We start from the raw sequence: 25,642 nt of genomic DNA, 5'->3' as shown, positions 1-25,642 counted from the left end.
CAAAAATGACAGCTTTTCCTTTCAGTAGGACAAACATCTTGACCTTGTATAAGGTTCACTTGATGTGGCAAAGCTCCTTAGTTTGGTTGCTTTTACATCTCGGTTAGCTTAAATTTGCTGATTCAAAATTAAGCTGCATGATGTCAAAACAAAGCTGCTCAATTTGTATAAACCCCATATAATGGGCCTAAAAGACATTTTATTAGCAATATATCAATTTGTGCTAGACAGGAGACTTATTTTCTTGTGCTTTTTTAACTCGATGATAGAGCTGTCATTCATTACCATTGTCACTGTAACTAATTAGGAAGATCTAGCATTCTGATCTAAGCTCTGAGTGATTTTTTTGTTTTGTGTAAATAAGTACAGGCCATTGGTTTTGAGGCATAATTTTACTTTATTCCAACCAAGGTCCTGGCCATATGAGTCCATAATTTAGGCTCTCTCTTTATGATACATCTTGAGGATCTTGCTGTGCACCATTGCTCACTGGACTGAGTGCTTACTCGGTGGTCACAGGTGAATGATTAGCAAGCTCAGCTCTGTGAGGGACAGCAGCAGACTACCACACAGAAGTATGATTTGCACGGATTTCAGATAACCTCGTCTGCAATGAAAAGTAAACAAATCAGTTAAGTCATTTTGAGAAGACACTCATAAAACTTCCCAACTACCATGTAACCCACTTGCAGCAAATCTGAAACATTTGAAGAATGGTTTCATTTTTATAAAAGCTTGTTGGAGAAATCCTTTGTGGCTTTTTAAAATACAGGACTCTCCTGTGGCTAGCTGAATCTAAAGCTACCATCCTTCTCTCCCCCTTTGCACACAGCTACCATCTCCTTCAAACAACACAGCCTGGAAATCTCCCAGAGCACAGGGCCTCTGTAGACATTACAGAATATCACACATCATATCAACTGACATGTGCTACAAGCTCTTGCAGGGAGACAGTCAATTAAGTGTGACATTTAACTCATTAATCCCCAGTTCTAGATTGTATCATATATATCTGCAATTTCTTTTACAGTTTTAACTTCTTGTATGCGATGTGTATAAAATAACAGATATGTGTATCTAAAAATACACTAAAATCATACGTTTACAGTCATCTAGCATTTTTCTTTCTTACTCTTCTCACACGGCCATCTAAACTTGCTGGCTAATGTGCCACTATTTATAATAAGATCAGCCATTTTAACTGCACGATTATTGTGCGTATAATGAATTGTTTTTAGAAAGTTTCCTGGTCCTCCATATCATCACTCAAAATGAAAAGGACTCCTTTTAATTAAGTAGTGGGAGCTGTTCCATGAAATATTGCCAGTGCAGAAAATTTTTGAGAAGTTAAATAATAACTAAAGATAATTGAGAGTTGTTAGAAGGGAATGCTAGAATTTTAGGTATTTGGAACTTCCCTGCATTATATGATAACTGATATAAATTAGGTTTCTGACCTTAAAAAATTACACTTACAAAGAAAGGAGACTAGATAATTATACCCAGAATATGTAAAAAAGCTTTCCGACAATCCTATCTTCCATTTTGGCCAAGTCTGAGTTTTTTTAGAAATGCTTTCACATACAAAATTTTGTTAGGGATATTCTTTATCATACTCTGTTTCATACTGCACTGCAGCTACCAAATTCCAGTTCTTCTCTTCCCCATCTGGAAAGTTTTGCCTTTTTCAGAAGAAAGACTAGGGAGGTAGGAAGGAGCTGCCCCTGCAGGGTAGAGGCTTAGGTTGGGCAGAAGGGAAAGGGTGCTCCTAGAAGCTCTTTCGGAAGTGCTCCTCCTTCCAGGAGGCACCAATTTCCTTCCTTTCCTGAGAAATTGCTTTCCGGCATGGAAATGGCAACCACTTCATAAAATCTCCCTGTAAACAGTGTTTTCAAATGTTGTCATCCTTACTCCCTCTTTCTTAATTTTGCCACTTGAACTGTTGTGTACTACCAGGGATTTTTGTGTCATTTTCTAGAGAAATATTAAGCATCTAACATGAAGAGCACATCATGGAAGTTTACTTGTCCTGCCTCCTTCCTTCTATCATGATTAGAAGAAAGCCTTTTCTTTTTCAGGGATCAAGGAAATAAATACACGATTCACTCCCTTGGGCCTCCTTTTTCTGGCCCCTGCTCTGTAAAGCATGTAAACATGGGCTGCTGTCCTTCCCTCTTCGGGGGACCTTTGGGCATTCTTATCATTAAGTATGTGATTAAGTTCCACCCCAATTAGTGTTGCTTTTTTCAGTTGATTTTTCCTATGGAGCTTAGCAAGCAATCATAGTAAAACAAGTTATGTGAAATCTTTACTGAAAGAAAGTCAGCTCATTGATGTTTTAAAGCAACAGAAAATTTGAAAGAATCATAGAATCATAGAACAGTTTCAGTTGGAAGAGTCCTTCAAGATCACTGAGTCCAACCTTTGTCCTAATAGTGAAGGGAATTTGTATTCATGGTTCAACAAACAGGAAAATAATGAGAGCTTGTGAAGAGGTGAGAAGTTTCATGAAACAAATTTAAACAAAGGCACTAGGCTGAGACACTTTTTATTTCGATAAAGGGAAATTGCATTAAATGTATGAACATAAACCATGAAAATGTTTGTACTTAGAATAATTTTTGAGAGGAAAAAGTAACTGAGATTTTGTGAAACCTTGTGAGTATTATGACATTTGTGGAAATACTATAAAACACGTCCAGGATACTTCAATTTTTTAGAGAATATAGGCTAAATCCCTAATTCCCCACAGCAAATGCTCAAAGTGAAGAAAGGTAATTCAAAGGCAATGTAATGTTGAGTGAAATGCACCTACCTTGTAGGCATCCTAGGCTTTACCTAGAGCAGCATAACAGAGGTTCTACATTGCTTGCAGAAAGGGACAAAAGAACAGAATAATGAGAGTATTAAGCTGCCAGCATTGCTTCTTGAACAGTTTGGAGTCTAACGCTAAAGGAGCTGCCTGAGCACCCCTGCTGCAGCAGACCTATGTATCACCACCTACCACTGGGCCAAGCTGTCCTCCAAAAGCTTTGAATTTATGTTTAACTTTACTTGCCCAGAAGTCAGATGCACTGAATTCTCCACTCATTTTCTTTCTGACCACTCACACAGAAAATGAGTTTGGAGATGAGTGCGTCGCGTTGGGGTGCCCCACACTGCTGCCCTGGGCAGCCAGAGCAGCTCTGCACTCAGATGAGGCTGCTGAATGGGGTGGAGAGCAGGCTGTGAAGCTGCATTATGAATTGCTTGGACTTCAATTCCCAAGTTGAACTCTGGATTTTAAATGATAGGCTTGGTGAAACTATGGCTTGATGTAACTATTTCTGATACAGGCCAAGATGCTGTCAGCCTTCCTGGCCACGTGGGCACACTGCTGGCTCATGTTCAGCTGACTGTTGACCAGCACCCCCAGGTCCTTTTCCGCTAGGCACCTTTCCAGCCACTCATCCCCAAGCCTGTAGCGCTGCTGGGGGTTGTTGTGACCCAAGTGCGGAACTCAACACTTGGCCTTGTTAAACCCCACACAATTGACCTCAGCCCATTGATCCAGCCTGTCCAGATCCCTCTGCAGAGCCTTCTTACCCTCGAGCAGATCAACACTGTCACCCAATTTAGTGCCATCTGCAAATTTACTGAGGGAGCACTCAATCCCCTCATCCAGATCATCGATAAAGATGTTAAACAAGACCAGTCCCAAAACTGAGCCCTGGGGGACACCGCTTGTGACTGGCCGCCAGCTGGATTTAACTCCGTTTACCACAACTCTCTGTGCTTGGCCATTTTTAACCCAGCTTAGAGTACACCTGTCTAGGCCATGAGCCACCACCTTTCTTAGGAGAATGCTGTGGGAGACTGTGTCCAAGGCTTTACTCAAGTCCAGGTAGATGACATCTACAGCCTTCCCCTCACCGACTAGGCATGTCACCTGGTCATAGAAGGAGATCAGGTTGGTTAAGCAGGAGCTGCCCTTCATGAAACTATGCTGGCTGGGCCAGATCCCCTGGTTGTCCTGCACATGCCATGTGAGTGCCCTCAAGATGAACCACTCCATAATCTTGCCCAGTACCGAGGTCAGGCTGATGGGCCTGTAGTTGCCCAGATCCTCCTTCCAGACCTTCATGTAGATGGGTGTCACATTGGCAAGCCTCCAGTCATCTGGACCTCCCCTGTTGACCAGGACTTCTGATAAATGATGGAGAGTGGTTCGACCAGCTCCTCTGCCAGCTCCCTCAGTACTCTCAGGTGGATCCCATCCAGCCCCATAGACTTGTGGATGTCTAGGTGGCAAAGTAGGTCATTAACTACTTCCTCCTGAATTACAGGGGGTTTATTCTGCTCTCGATCCCCATCTTCCACCTCAGGAGGCTGATTACCTTACAGATTGCTTGTCTACCTGTTAAAGACTGAGGCAAAGAAAGATTTAGATCCCCCATGTGAAGAGCCCTAACTACCTCCTACGCAGTCAGAATAAGATCTAAGTGCTTACGAAGACTTCCAAAAAACAAGTCAAAGGGTCTATGCTGGGGTCACTGTACCGATTACTATGTTAGGAGCACTTCTGTAGGACTATTCAGCATGTCAGCACATGCACTTACTAATGCTGGATTGTTGTTGCTACCATGTGGGAGTTTCCAGAAAACAAAGAGTACAAAATCTTTTTGATTCTGTTAAACAGGCACATAATTACTTGAATGTTACTGACATTGAAAGCATGAGGCTATGAGGGTGATCAGAGCAGTGTCACAGTTTTCCCAACACTAAAGCGTGTTATTAAACAGAAAAAACTTCTAAGAAAGGACACATGATATTTACAGAAATAATAAATCAAGACTTGTGCATAACTTTTGCATAGAGCCATATGAAATGCACCTACAAACTCATAAATTTTCTGTTGGTGCCATACAAAGTTTCAGAACAGTGTAATTTTTTGCCCATTCATTCAGGGTGATCATAAATGACTGGAGTTTGCACACAGAATGCATAAATACTGTGACAAACAGGGAAATATCAAGACAATTTTAATGACTTGTGCATGTGTCTCTTCTGTTTCTTAGTAATTGCTGATTTGCTGGGTGATTAAATCAAAGACTGCTCTTCAGGAATAAAGAGGAAGAAATTAAAAAGTGGCAAAGACAAGACTGTAGCCCAAAGTAAATAATGTCAAAGATTGTAAGACAATGGTGGATGCATCATCTGTTGTGAAAGAAACACTTTCCAGATTGACGTTTAGGATCTGTACTGAACTGTAAAGATGCTGGTATTATAAACAGGGAATTGTTTCTGGATTGTCAGACTGGCTGAAACCCCTTCTTAGGGAGGCTTGCAGAGTGTGTCTAAATGTGGATTAAGAGACACTTTGGCCATCATTGAGACTGGATTCATGGCCTGCCAAAGCAACGGATGTGAAAGGCTTGTTTAGTTGATGGTAGAGGCTCCTGGAGAGAAAGAAGGACTAGTATTAACCCTAGGAAGGCCTGGCAGAGCAGCCAGATTCATGCAGAGCAGCTGCTGCCTAAGGTTCCTTGTGGAGCCCGCTGGGATCGTGCACAGCCACCCCAATGGAGAGCAGGAGACATGGACAAAGGGTATGGGGAAGGATGAAGAAGCAGATGTGTGCAGGGCTAGGCATAAGCTGGCACCAGAGGGACTACCTGCCCCATTAATGATGGGAAGGGCTCTCTCTGGGAACAGGCAGCAGCTTGGAGTGAGGTTTGTTGGAGGCCATAGCTTAGCCCAATCTGGGAACTGGCAGGGATTTTAACAGCTGCAGCTGCCGAAGCTGCCAAACTGACCCCAACACAGCCCCGACCTCAAGGATGAACTTGAGAGGGACAGAAGCGATACAAGTACATCTCACCTCATAACTATGCCATACACAACATGAGCTTCCACTGGAAATATTCATCAGAATGTGAACTTTGATTTTAGTGGTGTTTTAAGCTGGATTTTTTTTTAATTGTTATTATGCATTTCCCAAACTTTTTCCCAAGCCTGCTCAGTATTCCCAACAAACATGAATGTTTCCCATATGAATCAAACGAGGTTTATAGATTTTCACAAGTTTTATTAGCATGTGGTACCGAGTGCCTGCCCTAACGAAAGAAATTCATGTCAGTGGGAATATTAGAAAGAAAAAAATAAGGTGATTTTTTAGGAGCAGTATCTCTTCTTAAAGCTGGCTTAAATTTATAAGAATTTTCTAGCATTTGGCTAAAGATTTTGCTGATTTTTGTATCCACATGTGAGCAGCATGGAATACTATAATTGCACCACACTATTCTCAAAACATGCGTTAAGGGAGCCCTTTTATTAATGACACTGTATTTGGCAAAGGACCCAGGAACTGTATCAGTGAGAGAACAATTCAGGAGGATGCTTATTTTAAACTTTCAAGTTGGAGTCTCCTGTTTCACTCGAGTTACATGGTTGTAGCTCTTGTGACCTTAGCAGAATTATTCCTAATTCATACTGGCGTAAGTGAGTAGATTCAAACCTTAGAGAGCCACTGGAAATACCAGTAGCATAAAAAGCTCTGGTTTTAGTATGGCACTTTGAAATGAGCTGGTTGATTTCAGCACTGGGAGAAGTAACTGAAGAGGCTGATCAGACATGACATCTGGAAAGTTAGTGTCATGGAATACTGGACACCTTCAGAGGGGGGTGTTTAGGTAGTGTGTACACCTATCAAACTAATTACATATTTTAGCTAATCATGTTTCTGGGAAGGGATCCAAATGTTAGTTAGGCAGGATAGGTTGAGGGACATATATGTTATCAGTAAGATAAGAGAAGTCTGAGCAGCAAAGCTCATGAAGGAGTGCGAGAAAAAAACATTCTTATCGTTGTAGGCATGACTTACAGTAATAGCATGGAGGGGGAGATTTCAAAGTTTTGTATGAAAATGTCACTTTTACAATATAAAACTGATTTTTTTTAAGATTGCATTTGATTGTTTAGTGTATACTTAAAGATATTATTAACTTGGCTATAAACCATCTTTCTTTCTGTATTAAGTTGATCTGTCAAAGATAAAATCTCCTGCTCTTCAAAGCTACAGGAGATGTTCCTCATGAATGTACCAATACAGCAACAGTCAAAAAAGAAAAGACATTATTAAGTGTAACAAACTAGCCAGAGTAATCAAAATAAATTATTATGGCCAAATATTAAATATGTGAAGACAACAATGCAGCAATACCAGTTCCTGAAGATGCAGCCTAGTACAATGCTATTTATGCCAAGATAGCATTCTTCTTAGATTTTAAAGGTACCATGACATTTCCAGGCACTTCTGACTGACAAAGAATATTTTTCATCTTTAATTTACAGTCTTTCCAAAAAAGGAACTTGCAAAAAATGTCCTGCAATCATTTGTGTTTGATTGTGCTTTAAGTCTGCTTATAATAGAAGCCCCTGAAATGGTTTACTTGCAGTGTTTCTGGATGACTAAGCCTGTGTTTTAAATAACAGCGTAAATGTAGGCATGGACATAGGACTGGGAAGAAATCTCCTCTATTACTGAGGGTTACTGAATCCCATCCTTTTTTCTCTATGACACTTCTTCATTTTACACTCTCTTCCTCATGAAGCAGAGACACATGTTGAAATACACTGACTTTGGGTGAAGTTCACCTGGGCAGTTGGACTTCATGCAGTTGAAGAAAGATGATTTGGGAGGAAAAATCACCTACTGTCAAGAGTTTTCCTGTACTTCACATGCCTTCGAGACATATATGATGTATGGGCATCCACTGACTCTGCCCTCCTTGCTCCATTCCCATCCCAGCACATTTTAAGTTTGTAAACCTTCTTGGTCATGCATCAGTACCTGTTCTGAGGTACACTGGGCAGTTCTGAGATTTCTAGCTAATTCTCAAATGGTAACTCTGAAGAGGCAGTGTTAAGAAAGGGTAGAGGATCCTTTTTTTCAGGCAAATAAATCCAGTAACTTGGCTTAAGCTCCTATTGGAAAGGAAGGCTGCAATACCTACATGGCTCTCAGGTTTAAGGTGGCAATTGATCCATGATGGTTGTCATTCTCTATTCATTTCTGATAAAAAAGGTGCTTCATTTGTTTTAATCTGTAATAGAGCATTGGATCATTCTACAGCCTCCTTATTAAATGAAATGGATCTTCTCCTTTGTCGTCAATGTCCAGTTGATCCATAGTGGTAAAAAAAATAACAATTTAATATAACTTCAGCATTTTTTGTTTCTACCATTACATCTGTTAGCTTACCACTTGCCCTTAAGACAAAGAATGTGATGAAAAATGGTGAGATGTAGGAATGGACATAGTGGTACTCCACTGTTAATTTGTTTGAAAAATAGCAGGGCTTTCTTCCTTTCTAACTTTTACTATTTACACTGGAGACTACCCAGGTCTTTTATGACACAAGCATAGACACACACAAGTGCATTGTATACTTCATAAACAGATCAAACTCTGTCTTATTTGATTTGTAGTCCTTATTTTTCCAGAACCACTGTGCAGGTGGTTAGAAAACACTAAGGAAGAGATTTTTAAATGCTGCTTGTTTAGTTTGCTCTTGTATTTTGCAGCTGACACCAGTCTTGGAACAGATGATGTTTATGATGATAAAGGGTGCCAGTGTGATGTGTCAGTAGAAGATCTCACCCCTGCTCTTAAAACTGTCATCAGAGCAATCAGGTGAGTAAATATACAGAATAAATAAATACTTGAGATTTCTTTAATTACAGTACTAATTAACTGCATGTCAATTAATAAAACGGTAGTTAGTTGAACTTACTACATGGCTATATTTGTTACATAACTAATGCTTATAGAGCTTATGCTTCCTTTTCATCAGTATTTTGGTTAAGTTAAAAGTTAAAATATTTTATCTGTTATGTTACCAGCTTTTCCATGTCTAAAAATGTACACAATTTGACTCAGAAAAAGAAAAAGAGTAATGAATGCTGGTTTTCACTGTATTTCCTGTAATCCAAAATACTGTAATCCAGTCTGATGCAGTTTTACTGATTGTGTATCACTTTGCCTGGAAAAATTGTTTCCTTTAAAAGTTTAGAATTTTACTGCATTTCCATATTCCTGTAACTGTCTGTCATATGACTTTTATTGCAACTTTCTTCTGGTAACAGCAGAATAATTACATTCATTCAATTGTGCAAAGCCTTGCCTGCCACTATCCACTGAACTAAATATAACCCAAATAATTTAAAACTAATAGTCTCCTTCTTTTCCAAGAAAGTAGCAAACTGCACTGAAACTTATAAAATTACCTGTATCGAAAGCTTGAACTTAGCATTCGCCCTCCTGAGACTGCCAAGGCTCTTCATCTTCCTGAATATTTTGAAGTGCAAATCCTGACAGGCAAAATCCCTACCATAAAGAATACATTGACAAGCAAGGAGGGCTGCAGCATTCCCTCTCTGCGGACAGCAAGCCCGACGTTGTTTCTGGGGGCCACCCCACTGGCTCTGCATTACAGTCACATCAGTGCCTGGCACCATTCTTTCAGGCAGCCAGGCAGGCAGCAGCCACAGGGAATTTCTGCAAAACCCTATGGAAAGATGATATTTTCCTGCAGGGAGACTCCCGCCTGAGTTTTCTCAGCACTATGGGAAGAGAGAACTCAAGCTCTTTATCAAATAATTTCATACAGTGATAACCTATGGGCTACTTGTATTTCCTTCCCCTTTTTCCACTGATTGCCAATGAAGGCAGATAGCCGTAAGGCTGTTCCTAATACTTTTTTACTAGCACAGACAGCTTGACAGATCACTTGCAGACATCTGTTCCAATCATTTTTCCAACCTGCCTGGAAATGACCTCACAGGACATGTCAGATACCAGGTCTGTGTCCACAGCCACTACAACTGGCAACTCAAATGTCACCTCCAAGAGCCATCTCTTGCCAGCAATGTTTCAGCAGGTGACAAAAATCCTTCTACACAGTGGACACCCACCTATAAGACAGGCCTATTCCTTCAAATGGAAAATGCTCAAATTAGGAACAATCAGCATAGTCCGTTGGCTCTGGTGCCAAAGATCCTTGTCTGTGATGTTGCATTTTAAACAGACTGGTCTACTCTTGGCTTCAAGTGCACCTTGCCACTGTGCTGGCAAGTGATACCACAGTCATCTCATACTTAATACTGTCCAAATTCCTTAAGATAAACTTGGCATTTTAACACTAAATTCATAGAGCTTGTTTTCAAAGGCACCAGGGGATTGTTCAACGCATCATCTACATCTTTGTTTGGTTCTCTTGGTAATTATCAAATGGAAAGTAACCAAATGTGAAGGACGTAGTTGGCAAACTTTCTCCACAGAAATGTTCTAATAAGAAGAGCAAAGATGTAACAGTTTGATTATTTCAGACATGCAGTAATTAAGAATCAACTTTTTAGATTATCTCCAACTTTTTCTTTGCATACTTGACTTACCAAAACCCAACTCATTTCACCACTGAGGTTGAGAATAAGAATTCTGCATCTCCACTTGCTATCTATTAGCTGCAAGTCTCTCCCATCTCTCCCTGAAAATGTTAGTGTTTCACTAGATTACAAGCAGCACATACATTTTTCTTCAGAAACACACCTGTGTTTGAGATCAGTAAAGCCATAATATGCCATGATCTTCAGACTTCTGTTAAATGCTATACCTTAATCTCTCAAAATCAAGAGACTAATAATTCAGTTCATCAGGTAGCTGATACTCCTCTTTCTGATTATTCAGAGTATCTGTTACCTGACTGCACTGTGATCTATGCAAACATCTGAAGAAGGATCTGAGACACTATATAGTAACTGTAGAATTTCAAGATGATAACATCTGCCTATATGGAAACTCTGTGCCTCATTTTGACGTTTGTTTTTAGCAACAGCTTTGAATTGCAAAGGCAATGGGGGAGGGTGGAGGCTGTTTTTCCTTTCATGAAGGTATACAGAAGCAATTGAAGACAGAAGGTACTTGCATAGCTTCATGAGACACTATGCAAAAGACCCCAAATATAAGCAAACACAGTTGAATCCATTCTGGCTAGATCACCTTGAAAAATTGCAATAAGGGAGAGTAATTATTTTTTTCTTGCTTAGAGCTGGGTCCAAATTGTTTTACAATGATACAAATGGTCCTTTTGTCTTGGGGAAAAAATGAAATTAGTAAAATTAATTCATGCCTGTGGGTTTACAGATGTAGGGCCTCTCTCAGTTTAGGAATCAGAAGGAACTGCGGGGGGGTTTCTGAGAAAGGAGCCTAGAATATGCTGATTACTCTCAGGTTGGATGGCCTTGAAATAGCAAAAGACAAAAAATGGTTTATGTATAATCTTTCATTTTGATAATTTCAAAGTGTACTGCTTCAGTTTTGAGCTTGCTTACTTATATTTTCCTGAGGACTACTTTATTCTTCAAAACAACTTTTCCATTTTAAACAACCCCCCAAACTTTCATTTTTAAATGGTCAGAACAGGAGATGGAGAAAATAGTCCTTTCCTGAAAAAGTTCTTAAGAAATTGGCCCTTGCCAACAATAGGACTCCCAACCAGCCCTGTTGAAGGCCCACTAGGCAGACCTGTCTGGTAACATGTCAAGCTGTCAGCCTCCTCTCAAAGCCCCCAAGGCTGCATCTTCTACAGCCCATCTCTTGTGCTGCCCCCTCCACCCCCGCTTCCCCCACTACAAACTCTCTGTCCGCAGAGATCAACTGAGGCAGTAGGGAAATTAAGGAAAAGGTGCTCGATGCATTTGCACAATGTTGGATGAGTAGGGAACAGACGGGTAGCGAGTGAAACGTGGTGTGCTCCACAGCATGCCTTGGGCCAGGCCAGGATCAGTCCTGCTCCTCCGCAGCCTCTGGCTGGGATCAGAGCAGTGCATAAAGCAGTGCTTGCTAGCGGTACACTGAGCCTTCGTGCTAGCAGGTTCTGTAGCACTACTCAACCAGCTCTAGTCTTGTTGAAAAGAAAAAGCCATTAATATCCTGCAGACTAACAAAAAACATTGCATTTTCCAGCTCTGTTAGTTTACAATGATGAATGTATATAAAAGAGACTAAAAAGAAGATGAGGATACCTTGTTTCATACATTGCAATATCTCTGATAATTTTTCATAGCAAGAGGCCCTAAATTCTGTAATACTCTCCACAAAGGAAATTATGGAATTACTTTACTATTTATGGAACATGAAATTAGATTTGAGAAGCATAATAAATATGCAATAGGAAATAACTGCAACTGCAGGAGGATGAACTTGCTGACCTAAGAGGTCTTTTCTTTCTTTAAATCTAGTGATTGCATAGATATGTTTTCATTTGTTGTTAGTAAGAAATAATACAGTAAATGTAGCTAAATGTAATGAAATGTGAGAATTCTTGAGTTGGTAAGTTGAATAGCATACATATTTAATAGCCAAAGAAGGAAAATATAATTTACCATTTATGTTGTCTTTGAAATGTTTCTGCTACACCTGTATAAAATGTATTTTTAGCAGCCATTATGAATTTGTTTAATGGGGGTGTTTCAGAATCCTTTTTTTCTTTTAAATCCCAACACATTGTATATTTTCTGCCCAGACAGTCTTCAGAGTCTAGGCAAGGCTCTTAGATGTGTCTTTGGCTATGACACCACTGTGCTAGGGAGAGAACAGTGTCTCTGGCTTCTAGGGGATGGGTTAGTCCAGGTCAAAACCCAAAAGAGGAGGCAATTTTGACCCACTCACCCCATATGTAGCGGAGCTATCTCTCAACCACCTTTGTCTGTTGGCCTTTCTGTATTGGTTCCTGATCTCTTCTGCATGTTGCAGTTTACCAGGAAGAAGGGTTATTTGGCAAGGTAAGAGTAGAGAGATGGAGGAACCAGCACAACTAGATCTGTGTGCACCTGTTTTCCTGATGTAGTGAGCAAGCAACTTGTGGTCACCCCATCTAGCTATGGGTAAAGCAACCTACCTGTCTTTTACTCTTCAAAGCAGTAACCATGTATGAGTTTACATGAATCCCAGTAGTATGAAGCTCCATTTCTTCCTGAGATAGTGACAAGACTGACAAGCTACAGGCTTAAAAAAATAACATGAGTATGACAGGGCTGCACAGAGGATTAGAGATGCTCTGACTCGGTGCCAGTCTCAGTAAAGCGCGTTAATGACAAGCAGAACAGCTTTTAATACTGGAAGGGGCAACATGAATGGAAATTAAAATGCTCCAAGTGCCCGAAAAGATATGCAACCTGCACATTCAGACAACACTGTAATTCTAGATCAGTGCCAATCCTGCATTTGACAAGAGTTAAATGAAATGGATGCTGCTTTTGGCTGCTAAGGGTCAGTAAGACAAAAGTTGGTATTGGACCTGAACTTTCTATCAAATTACCAGGGCATGTAAAGATTAGTGGGACCTGTGATTTAGATGTTAACTACAGACAAAGCACTTTGACATATTGGTCTAATTCAATGCAAAAGACTTTTTTTTCTGCCATCCTCTGGATGCATCATTGAAATAGGCTACTTTTTATGGCTAATTCTCACCAAAAAATTGTCACACTTGTGACGCAGGTTGATTTACAACCGTGTATTGTCTGTCACATTAGACTTCAGTTATAAAATAACACCTCGCTACACAGCGACTTAAAAATACAAATAATGTTTTAAAGAGTCATGGGGACTACACGGTTTTGTTCTTTTGGGTTAATTCTCACTTTCAGTTACTGCAGCTTGGTCAGTACTAGCAGTTCAGGGTTGCCAGTGGCGGCTCCGTTCAGTTTCTGATGAGTCTTGTTTGCCCCCTTGTGGTATAACCAGAAAAGACAGACCGAGCTGCAGTTTCCCTGTTCCTTCCTCCTGTGTGTTAAGGGCTGGTGCTTCAAATACTTGGGGGATGAATAACTTTTGTGCTCTTTTTCCCTTTTTTGTACAGACAGGTTACCCACCTGTGCCCGCATAACTCAACCCTTCGTTTGTAGTCACACAGCAACACACCAGAAGAGGCAACTTTTTGTTCTAGAAGCACAAATGAAGGAAGCTCAAAGCCTTTTTTTTGTTCACTCTTTTTTTTGAGTATGCTCTAAATAGTTGTAATAGTCTTTCAGGTTGGGGATTCAACCCTATCAAGTTCAATTACATCGTTATTTCAAGATCTAGAAAGCCAACTGAGTTTTTAAAATTGACAGTAAATAACTATGGTGAATCAACCAAATTTAATAACTGCAAAGTAGTTGCTAGGATCCAACACTCACTCAACTAATGCAGGTTTTCTGGTTTTTAATTCACTTGCAGGCTTTTAAAATACCAGTATTTTATAACCCTTCAGGTCTTTTGCACAGTTTATGTAAATTTTTATATATTTGAAGCAAAAAGAAGTAAGCGATATGGGTCTGTTCCAAACCCTGCTGAAGTTAATTAAGATGGCATCATGTGAGCTAATATCTAAACCAGAAATAGTAGTTACACCTCACTGATACAGCCATGATGCTTTCAATCCAGTGTTTGATTTCTGAATATTATGAACAAACTGCCTTGGTAAGCAACAAAAACTGTTGTAAAGCTGCGAGGCAGTAATGAAGACTTTTGTGCACACTGATTAAGAAGCTTCTCTGACTGCTACTAAAAATTAGTGTTCTGTCTCTTCTCTTGTAAAATCACCCAGTTGTTGTAAATTCAGTTGTCTTCAATTATGCTATTAATCCTCTGGCTCTGCTTTTCTAGTAGAGCTTCATATTTTTGCTTTATCAAGAGCATGAAGTAAAAAATTGTGACCACCAAAACAGTGAGAATAATAACAAAAGAATGATACTTTCTTTTGTGTCAGCTATACCATTTATTCTTTGTAATCTGAATAAAGAACTAGATTCCAGGAGAATGTCTGTGCTGTCAGACTATTATGAACAGAAACCTTGGCATCATTTGACAGCTAAAGTAAAAAAAAAAACTGCATCCCAGTTTCAGAGGCCTTCAGATCACAAAAGATGCCAAAAGCCATTAGTCTGTAGAACTGGCTGACAATGGAAAAGAGGGAAGTGCATCATCTGACATACTTAAAACTGCATGGAGATCAGTCCTGAACTGTCAAGGTGATGGATTACTCCTAACGGGCCTTTTCCATTTTTAATTTCTATAATCAGAATCATAGTTCAAGCTCTATACCAGTGACAAGCAACCTCATTTTTAACTAGAAGTTACCAGAATGGGAAATATCAACAACCTAAGCACTGTGGGAAAAGCCTGATATTATTTGGAAGAATGTTTATGTATGATACAGAAATCAGTAGAGGATCACTATATACTGCTAATCTGACTGTGCATACCTATTATCATAATGTCTGTCCCAACTATACAAAGTATGGTTTTCCTAAATTCCACTAAAGCATTACTAATCTATTTTTATCACAGTGAGAGACATGTTTTGGTTGTTACTAGAATTCATTGCCTTACAGCTGCTAAATACAAATCATAGTAAACATGGAGGGAATATATTAGCATGAAATATTGGCATTTGGAATAGGATATCAATTTACTGTCTCTGCTTTTTTGATTGCAATAGATAGCAAGTATCAGCAGTTTGGCCCTAACGGGGATTTGTAAGCTCTGTAACACAGACCAGCATGGCCAACACACCTGATCCCTCGGCTTCTCTCCAGTTCTTGCGTAGTTCTCTCTTCTGCAGTTCTTATGTAAACCAAGAACTGCAGGTTTTACCAGCTGACCTGGAAAATCACCTCACTTGCAGTTACTTTCCAAATTTGTCATTCCTGTTATTTCAAATTTGCAATTTAATATCACACTTTTCATTCTAAGAAGAGCTACTCAGTGGACATCACATATTCACATAAGCATCACAGAAACCTATGCAAGTCTTACATAAAAAACATATGCCATTCATCAATTTTGATATTTACTGTTGTCTGATACTTACTATTCTGCAGTAAAATTCAAGGAAAAAATCACCAATGCTAATTAAACAATAATTCCCATAGATTTCAATATGGAACAAACATGAAAACTTCTCTTTACCCTGCAGTTTTATCTTAAGTCAGGAAAATAAATGAAGAACAAATACTTAGGCCTGAATGTTAATTAAAAATAAAACCATGAAAAATTAATTGGGTGCATTAATTTAAATTTTTTACAAAAATGGAAAGCAAAGAACTTAAAATGAGCAGCAGAAAGAGAATATCATTATTTATGTTTGTTAGAGAAATCTTTCCTCTAACAAGGACAGGAGTAGCTTAAGCACAAATGTAGCTTACAGCATATCCCACTCAAATCAGTGGGACTAAGCCCAGGTTTGAGTTAAGCATGTAATTCAGTACCTTTCGTATCAGGCATCTAGCATAAAAAAAGACAAATAGGTGTACTCTCATAAACTAAACATGCTCTGCACTCTTTAAAATAGTGTTACCGGATCTCTTTTAAATAACAGTTCAAAGGCATAGCTACAACACATTTGTAGTTAAACATTTGTACTTAGAAAAATAATTGTGTAAAAGGAAAAGTTCACTTGCACAAGCTGTATTGAAAATATTTTCCATTTGAAAATTAGCTTTCAAATTTTGGCAGTGGAATATAGTGTATTGTTTCACAACTGTTGAAGATCAATCTGTAAAATGCTTTTTCCCCATAGAATTATGAAATTTCATGTTGCAAAGAGAAAGTTTAAGGAAACACTTCGTCCATATGATGTCAAAGATGTCATTGAACAGTATTCAGCGGGTCATCTAGACATGTTATGCAGAATTAAGAGTCTTCAGACACGGTAAGGAAAGAATAATTTCTGCTCTGCGTAAGCATCTTATGTCACTCACTGCATAATGAATATTGGTAACGATTAACATTTCTGTGTTATATTTGGGTACAAATTGCCATCCACGCTTCAGCCCAGCCTCTCATTCTGTAAACACAGCTGAACCAGAAATTACATTGTGGGTAAAATCAAACAAAAAAACATGTATCTAAATTGCCCCCAGAAAATGGAAGTCTGAACAATAGAAACGGTAATCCTTAATCTGTTAAGTCATGAACAAGGAATTTAGTCAGGAGTGCTAAAAGGGTGAGGTTGACATTGAGAACTGCCTTTCTCCCACCCCAGACTTTCTCTTTTCACACAGAATCCCAGAACGGTAGGAGTTGGAAGGAACATCTGGAGATCCTCTAGTCCAACTCTCCCACCAAAGCAGGTTAGCCTAGAGCAGGTCACACAGGAACACATCCAGATGGGTTTTGAATATCTCCAGAGAAGTAGACTCCACAGCCTCCCTGGGCAGCCTGTCCCAGTGCTCTGTCACCCCCAGAGTAAAGAAGTTCCTCATGTTCAGGCAGAACTTCCTGTGCTCCAGCTTGTGCCCATGTCCCCTTGTCCTGTCACTGGGCACCACTGAGAAGAGTCTGGCCCCATCCTCTTGACACCCACCATTTAGAGATTTATAAATGCTGATAAGGTCCCCTGTTAGTCTTCTCCAGGCTAAAGAGCGCCAGGCCTCTCAGCCTTTCCTAAGAGGGATGCTTCAATCCCCTAATCATCTTCGTAGCCCTCCGCTGGACTCTCTCCAGTAGCTCCCTGTCTCTCTCTTGAACTGGGGGGCCCAGAACTGGACACAGTACTCCAGGTGTGGCCTTACCAGGGCAGAGTAGAGGGGGAGGATCACCTCCCTCGACCTGCTGGCCACAATCTTCTTAATGGACCCCAGGATGCCATTGGCCTTCTTGGCCACAAGAGCACATTGCTGGCTCGTGGTCATCCTGCTGTCCACCAAAACTCCCAGGTCTCTCTCTGCAGAGCTACTCTCAAGCAGGTCAACTCCCAACCCGTACTGATATATGGGGTTATTCCTCCTCAGGTGCAGGACCCTACACTTGCCCTTGTTGAACTTCATTAGGTTCCTCTCCACCCAGCTCTCCAGCCTGTCCAGGTCTCACTGAATGGCAGCACAGCCTTCCGCTGTATCTGCCACTCCTCCCAGCTTCATATCATCAGCAAACATGCTGAGGATGCACTCTGTCCCTTCATCCAGGTCACTGATGAATATATTGAATAAGACAGGCCCTGGGGAACACCACTAGCCACAGGCCTCCAGCTGGACTCAGCAGCACTGATCACAACCCTCTGAGCTCTGTCCTTCAGCCAGTTCTCAACCCACCTCACTGTCCACTCGTGTATCCCACACTTCCTAAGCTGACCTATGAGCATGTGATGGGAGACAGTGTCAAAGGCCTTACTAAGGTCAAGGCAGACCACATCCACAGCCCTCCCCTCATCCACCCAGCCAGTCATTTTATCATAGAAGGCTATCAGATTGCTGAAGCATGATTTCCCCTTAGTGAATCCATGCTGACTACTCCTGATCATCTTCTTTTCCTCCATGTGCTTGGAGATAACAGCCAGAATGAGTTGTTCCATCACCTTCCTAGGAATGGAGGTGAAGCTGACTGGCCGATAGTTTCCCAGGTTATCCTTCTTGCCCTTCTTGAAGATTGGAGTTACATTGGCTGTCCTCCAGTCCTCAGGCACCTCTCCTGTCCTCCACGACCTTTCAAAGATGATGCAGAGCAGCTTTGCAATGGCATCTGCCAGCTCCCTCAACACTCGTGGGTGCATCCCATCAGGGCTCAATAAAAGAAATTGGGAACTACTGGGAATGTAGTATCTATGTAGTTTTTAAAGTCTAGATTCCCAGCAATAATAATTTTTAAAAAAAAAAGACAACACTGCATCATGTGTATCATTACCAGCACCAGGGTTGAGATTCCTTTCCTGACAACTTCCCCAGGACTTGATGCTGCTGTTAGGACAGGAGAACTGAGGGTGGCACTGGTATTGTCTGTTCCTCCACAACAGCAGGCTGCTGGAGAGGCCACCTCCTCTCTCCCCCTCTCAGCAAGTCTAGCCCTGGTTCTCCCAGACAATGGCTAAGTTCTGGCCCCTGGTAGGGCCAACAGAAAAGAAAAGAAGTCTCAAGTGCTCAAAAATCACTCTTTTTTTTCTTAATTAATAAAATTGTTTATCTTCTTTCTCAAGTACTTTTCTGAAGTACTGTGGTTTTAATTTTTAATGTATGGATATAGCAAACATTTCCATATCATTACCATTTTCAGGTATCACAGCAGCTTTTGATTTCTCTTACAGTGTTGACCAAATTCTTGGGAAAGGACAAATCACAGCAGATAAAAGAAGTAGAGAAAAGAATCCTGCAGAGAATGAGACAACTGATGACCTCAGTATGTTAGGGCGTGTAGTCAAGGTGGAGAAACAGGTAGAGTGATTATCTGTGTCGCTTTCTCTTGCTCTATCTTTTGTGTATTTTATTGCCAGTTTCAAGAGCTGAACAGGTAAAATATTTTTTTTCTAATATCTGCTTCATTTACATGTTCAAATAAAATTGATATGAATCGTATTACCTTAACTGTCTTCCATGTACAGAAAAGTAGTAAGGAAAAATTGCAGGCTACTAGAATTTTTTCCCTTTTATCAGCATGCTTATGAAAAATTTGCATGGCTTTTGACATTATTTTTCAAGGGTCAATAGCGTATACCAAGCTCCTTCCATTTTTCTCTTCAGAAGTCCCATTTTCCCTTTGAGTTCCAAATATTTTAAATCAGTATTTGGCATTAATGTTAACCTTTTCCTCTCCTCCTATAGGTACAATCCATTGAGTCAAAACTGGACTGTCTGTTAGACATTTATCAACAAGTTTTGCGAAAAGGATCTGCATCTGCGCTCACTTTGGCTTCATTTCAAATGCCAGCTTTTGAGTGTGAGCAGACTTCTGATTATCAGAGTCCATCAGACAGCAAAGATTTGTCCAGTTCTGCACAAACTAGTGGATGTGTATCCAGATCAGCTAGTGCCAATCTGCCTCGTGGCCTACAGCTTATACTGACACCAAATGAATTTAGCACTCAAGCTTACTATGCTTTTAGTCCAGCTATGCATAGTCAAGCAACGCAAGTGCCAAACGATGGACCTGCAACAGTTAATAATACATCAAACCAAATAAACCAGGCAACCAAGCCAGCAACTCCAACAACATTACAAATACCACCTTTCTCATCAATGAAGCATATCAATAGGCCTGAGCCCGTTCATATTATTCCTGTAACCACACAGGAAAATATTTCCGATGTCACCGCTTGCCTTGTTGCATCGAAGGATAATGGACAAGTTGCACAGCCCAGTGCGACAAAGGATCTCATATGGAGAAAAAGTCTGGATACAGAAGGGGAACCTTTGCTCTCAGTTAAACCTGTGGTGCGAATGGATTTAGGAAAATCTTTATCTGTACAAAACCTTATACAATCAACAGAAGAACTGAATGTACAGATTGCTGGCAGTGACTCCAGTGGTTCCAGAGGTAGCCAAGACGTATACTCCAAATGGAGGGAGTCAAAATTATTTATAACTGATGAAGAGTTGGAGACAGAGGCAGGAACAGAGACTACTGAAGCCATCTCGCGCCCGTTAGTGGAAACAACTCTCTCTGCTGACTCTCTAAGGACTGGAATATCAAGATCATCTCAAAGCATCTGCAAGCCAGGGGACGGTACAGAAGCACTCAATCTGCTCCACGTCAAACTTAAATAACAGCTTGTGGGCTTTCTTCATTGGCTGGGTCATTCCTCTAGTCATACATATCATAGCATGAACTGTTTTGAAAGCCTTTTTAATAAGATAAAATCACAAAAATCAGGATGAATCTGCAAAGCAGTCAAATGAGCCCATATCTCCTAGTTGCATGAAAATGCATGTTTAAGTGATGGCTAACATTCAAATTTACACCTACAGTACGGCAGCCTTTCATGTAGTACAGTAGGTTTAAATAATGAGTTGCCTACAAAGCTGATGCTGCAGGATGTATCAAAAAGCAAAAATTCGAGCATTTAGACCTAGTGCCGTTTCTACAGGGCAGAAGTAAAAATCGTAAGGTTTAAAGCACTTTGCTTCTGAACTAATTAGATATATATATATAATGTCCTGATTTAGATGATAGTTTATGTTTACAACAAAAAAATTATCTACAGCTGCTAGCAAGGTACCAAGGAAACCAGTAATATGAGATTAGAAATGGCTGCCAGTTGCAAGATACACACATTAGCTCATCAGTGATCAGATATTTTTAACTCTGAAAAACAGTATGTTAATATCCATCCGATTTTTGGTGATTTAGTGCTGTGGCAAAAGTACCTGACACACCACTATCATGTTGTTCTTTATAAGAAGAACATAATTTTGCTATGAAAAGTTTGTATTTTAAGGATTGGAGCTGGCCTCAGAAGTGGATAACCTGGGTGATTGCACGAAAAATTCAGGGGAATCTCTCCTTCTTCCAGTCTCATTGAGGAGCTATCTTGTGAATCTGAAACATTTTGGCAGCAGTAGGTGAGGGAAGGAAGCAGGCACTGCCTTTATTGTAGAAGCAATACTTCCTTCTGTGGAAATGTTGGCAATTTTCCTTGCAGTCCCAACCATGACAGCACTTCATAAGGCTGGGAAAGGAGGGAAAATGAGAAACTGAAATACAGAGTAAAGATAAAGAGGACAGAACAGGGAAGAGAGAAAGATAACACAATCAATGAATAAAAAAAAGAATATGTATTCAGATGGGCAGGAGGGGAAATGATCGCAGAAAATAAAACAAAGAAGGTAAAGAGGCAAAAAGATTTTATTTTTTTTTAAATCCAGCCTGTAAATCACAGATATTGAGTGCTATTTCCAAAAAAAAAAAAAAAAAAAAAAAAAAAAAAAAAAAAAAAGCCATATAGGCATTCAGAAATGGAAATAGAAGTAGGGAAGACCACCTTAACTGAAAAAAAACCTGAAGGCAAGGGGTTGTTTGTTTGTTTGTGTTTGTTCATTTGCTTTTTAAAAGACAGGGGAGGAGAAAAGATAGGAAAGTGACCACACTCTTATAGTTCAACACTGTGGCCCAGCTGCAGTCATTTCTTGTGAAGTTTCCAAGAAAGGACTTTCAGACTCCTTCCTCCTAATACCTGAGTTTTCAAATTCAAAGCCTACATCACACCAAGCATTCCTGCTTGATACATCCTCTTTTTTTCTTATCCTAACCTACACTTCACTTCTGCTAAGACGCAGGAGCAGTGTTAGTGCCTACCTGCACATCCCCAGCAAGGCTTCACCACTAGGAGAACCTGTGTGGAGCCTAAATAGGCTTTCACTCTTCCCAGCTGAACGAGGTTTCTGTGCGTTGCCTCCCCCCCGGAGATTTATACCCCACCTGCACCACTGGCTTGTAGACAACCCAACCTGGGCTCAGCTTCCCTCTAGCAGCCAGAACACCGAATATATGGGGGTGCCAGTGCCAGCTCACTCAGGGCAGTGTTTTCTCAAGGCCCAGAACTGCTGGGAACTTACTATGTACATCAAACATGTCACTCGAGTCTTAACCATGGCTAAATGCTGTAGATTGTATTGTGAAGGACTTGATCTGTTTACTATGAAACCATTGTAATTTCTGCTTCCATATTTCCTTTACAGAAGTATTCCTGGATGTTACATGACAACCTTATTATGTGAAAGTACATGCAAACTGTAGAGTGTATATATTGTGTTGTTTTACGGGGTCCACGGATGGTACACTGTGTTCCATGGCTTACGCCGGAGCAAACTTCAGCTGTTAGATCCTGAAAGACACCTTGAAGCACAATTTCCTCACCACTGATTTGCCATTAATTTACCACATTCAGCCTTTCCTGCTTTTATGTGCAGTCTGATCATACTAAAGCCTGATTACAACAGTAATTTTGTGAGGATAAATAGGGTTTTTCCACATCTCAGTTCATTTATCTGTTAATTTATTGGAATGTCTGCAGTTTATCCAGACAGATCTGTAAGTTTAAAGTACTATCCAAAATTTTTTCTAGGCTTTTCTTTCTTTTTCGTAACTGTTTATGGTGCCTTTCTTGCCTTTCTTATGAAGCCTCCTGGCCTAAGCATAAACCTGCACTTAGGTTCAGTTAAGGAGCAAGAGATGGGGCACATGGCAACTGTGTGTCAGTAACGAAACTCCCTTCCCCTCCTTGACGAGATCAAAAAATCAAGGCATCATGAATTGGACACCACTCTTCCACCTTCATCTCCATGAGCAGGTGGTTGCACACCCATTGAGCTTGGCAGGCATCAATGGGAGAACTGAGCATTGGCCTAGTCTGTACTGATTCTGCACAGAAACAGGGCCTTGGGTTTTGCTGATAATTTATCTCACAGAAACTTGGTATTTTTGCCTTAAACAACATGCTTGAGTCCTTCTACTTTTAAGTTAATTTATTTAATACAATTTTGTGCACAAAAGAATGAGTTCTATAAATTATGTATGAAAATGTTAATGTCTTTACAAAGTACTAATAAATCCAGAAGATAGTATGTTTTCAAATTATGATTTAAAATCCTAATTTTTTTCTTTTATGCTCACCATTATTATTTTTGTAGCTGCAAGTCTTATCATATAGGAATTTTTTAACATAATATTGATAGAAAATAGAAAGAGTAGTGAATATATGAAATTCTGGAGAGGAAGAATTGTTTGTTTGGATTTTTATAAGCTTTGCTCATATTTCCTCATGAGAAGTTTCCCGTCTCTATGCTCTCTCTTTAAAAGACAGTGTCATGACTGACAGTCATTCACTGGTTTCACGAAAGGACCTCTCTGGCTTTTCAAGTCTTGTCCTGAGCTGCATATTAAAGTCCAGCTCATGACAGCTAATAAGAATTCTTCATGAGTAGGGACAAAGGACACTTTTTTTTTCTGATTTACAATCCACTTGAGGATTGTTGAAGACAGAATTTGAACGTAAGTAAGAGCTTCAGGAATTAAGCCTTATCCAAATAACTGTTTTCTGATCAGCATGTTTCTTGTACCTGATTGAAAAGAGAACTGAAAGAATAGTTTTGATTATTACTATTATTTGTTTAAAAATTTGTATTTGCTCCTGGCTTATATGATCTATACTTTTTATTTAAATATGAATATGGTGTTTTAGCCTAGGGTTCAAGATTGCAAAGATCATACACTTTTATTCACAGTGCCCACGGTTGTTCCATATGTTTTTGAGATAATCCTGCTTAGAGTGACTGCTCTCATTATAGTATGGTGATGAGTAATTCACCTGCTCTTCTGTGACAAGTCAAATCATACTGAATTGCTGATGTATAGTAGAACATCTGATGTACAGTAGTGTTTCTGGATTGGGACCTGCAATCCTTACTCAAGCAAAAATTCTATGAAATTCATTCATTCTGTGGAATTCAAGAATTTTTCTTGAATCGGGAGCTCAGATTCAAATCCTTATTTTGTTGGGCATCTGTTTAAAGTGAAAATGGTAATATTCCAGTTATTTCCTGAGGAAACTAATACTTAGTTGAATTTACCCATGTCACATTGACTATATAAAAAAATAACACACAAAGTACTGATGTAAAAAGTAAAGAAGGGACATTTTTAAAAAGCACAGAGAAAAGGAGAATAATCAGAAAAGAGAAGTAAGCAGGAAAATAAAATATAACAGCAAAGGAATGAAAAAAGGGTTAAACACCTGAGGCTAAATTCATTCTTGGATGGCTTCACTGACTTCAATGAATTCACTGCCCAGCTGGGTGAAGTTCAGCCTCCATTGAGATAATAAGGTTCGATTCCACTGACCTTAAGGGAACTGAACCCACCTATACCAGGAATAAACTTGCCTCTCTGGGCCAACTTTTATCCTGACTCATATGTCATGCAATCCTTTTGGATTCATTAGGTTTGAATGAAATACAGGTCAGAAAAGAATTTGCCCCAGATATTTCTGCTTCACATTTTTTTCAAGTGTGTTAATCGACTTAATTCAAATGGATTACAACATCACACAAAGTTCTGTCACTATCTAAAAAGGTTAATTGGTTTTTGAAATAAGAATTGTCCCCTGCAGCGTCAGTGGAAGCATGTAATATTTTCCTGTTCATTCATCTGGATGCAAATGTGGCCATTCGTTCCGCTGTGGCTACACGAAGGTCAATTCCAGACATATCCAATATCATCTGCTATTGGAAGCATTTTTTACTTCTTTGAAAGATAAAAAAGACAGTTTCGTTAACAGGCTTAGAAAGAATGAAGGCTGCTTCCACTGACACTGCAACAACATTAGCCAGTACATTACAATGTTAATTGTAACTTCTTGACAAAGTTGAATCCATATTGTTGTTAATAAAAATTATTTGAAAAGTACCATGCTTACTGGTTTGGTGTTTTTTTCCTTAAATAAAAGATTGTGTGGTGTTAGCACATATCAGGCAAGAAAAAAAACTTAAACTTGTTCATTGTTTTCCTTTTGAAGTTTTGTAATTTTCAATTAAATAGACCAAAACACCACAAAGGAAGTTTACTAGAATAAAATGCACACAAACCAGTCTGATATGTTCAGTTTCTGGTAACTGTTTACAGCAGAGTTTATTTAAACTTAAGATGTTTCAGCACCTCTTTGGAAATTAGTTTGGAAGTTATTATTACCTTCCCTGTTAGATAAACAATAACTGATTCAGGATGCGCAATCAGGGGCATGCGTGAGGAGCAGGATTCCTCAGGGAAGGTCCGTCTTCCACTTCAGTTTAACTTGAAGCCTAGGTGAAGCCCTTTCCTCTGCATTGAATCATGAAAGTTGCTCTAGAATGCTAC

The 25,642-nt window shown here is 39.7% G+C and overlaps 1 protein-coding gene across 5 annotated transcripts in view; it reads left to right on the top strand.

The window, feature by feature from the left end:
- The window catches only part of KCNQ5 (potassium voltage-gated channel subfamily Q member 5), a 297,146-nt gene extending 276,587 nt beyond the window's left edge, over window positions 1-20,559 (top strand). For 4 of the 5 annotated variants that reach the window (XM_086461473.1, XM_086461471.1, XM_086461470.1 and 1 more), the window contains 4 exons: window positions 8,566-8,674; window positions 16,605-16,736; window positions 19,104-19,230; window positions 19,618-20,559. In XM_086461473.1, the coding sequence (XP_086317599.1) occupies window positions 8,566-8,674; window positions 16,605-16,736; window positions 19,104-19,230; window positions 19,618-20,559 (1,310 nt within the window). The remainder of the gene's footprint in view (window positions 1-8,565; window positions 8,675-16,604; window positions 16,737-19,103; window positions 19,231-19,617) is intronic. The other variant, XM_086461472.1, reaches the window with a different exon arrangement.
- The last annotated feature ends 5,083 nt before the right edge of the window (window positions 20,560-25,642 follow it).

This window comes from Leptosomus discolor, chromosome 2 (assembly GCF_034619465.1).
Source record: "Leptosomus discolor isolate bLepDis1 chromosome 2, bLepDis1.hap2, whole genome shotgun sequence".
NCBI classification, from domain to species: domain Eukaryota; kingdom Metazoa; phylum Chordata; class Aves; order Leptosomiformes; family Leptosomidae; genus Leptosomus; species Leptosomus discolor.
Note: the sequence above shows the minus strand (reverse complement) of the source record. Positions and strands in the feature narration are given on the sequence as shown.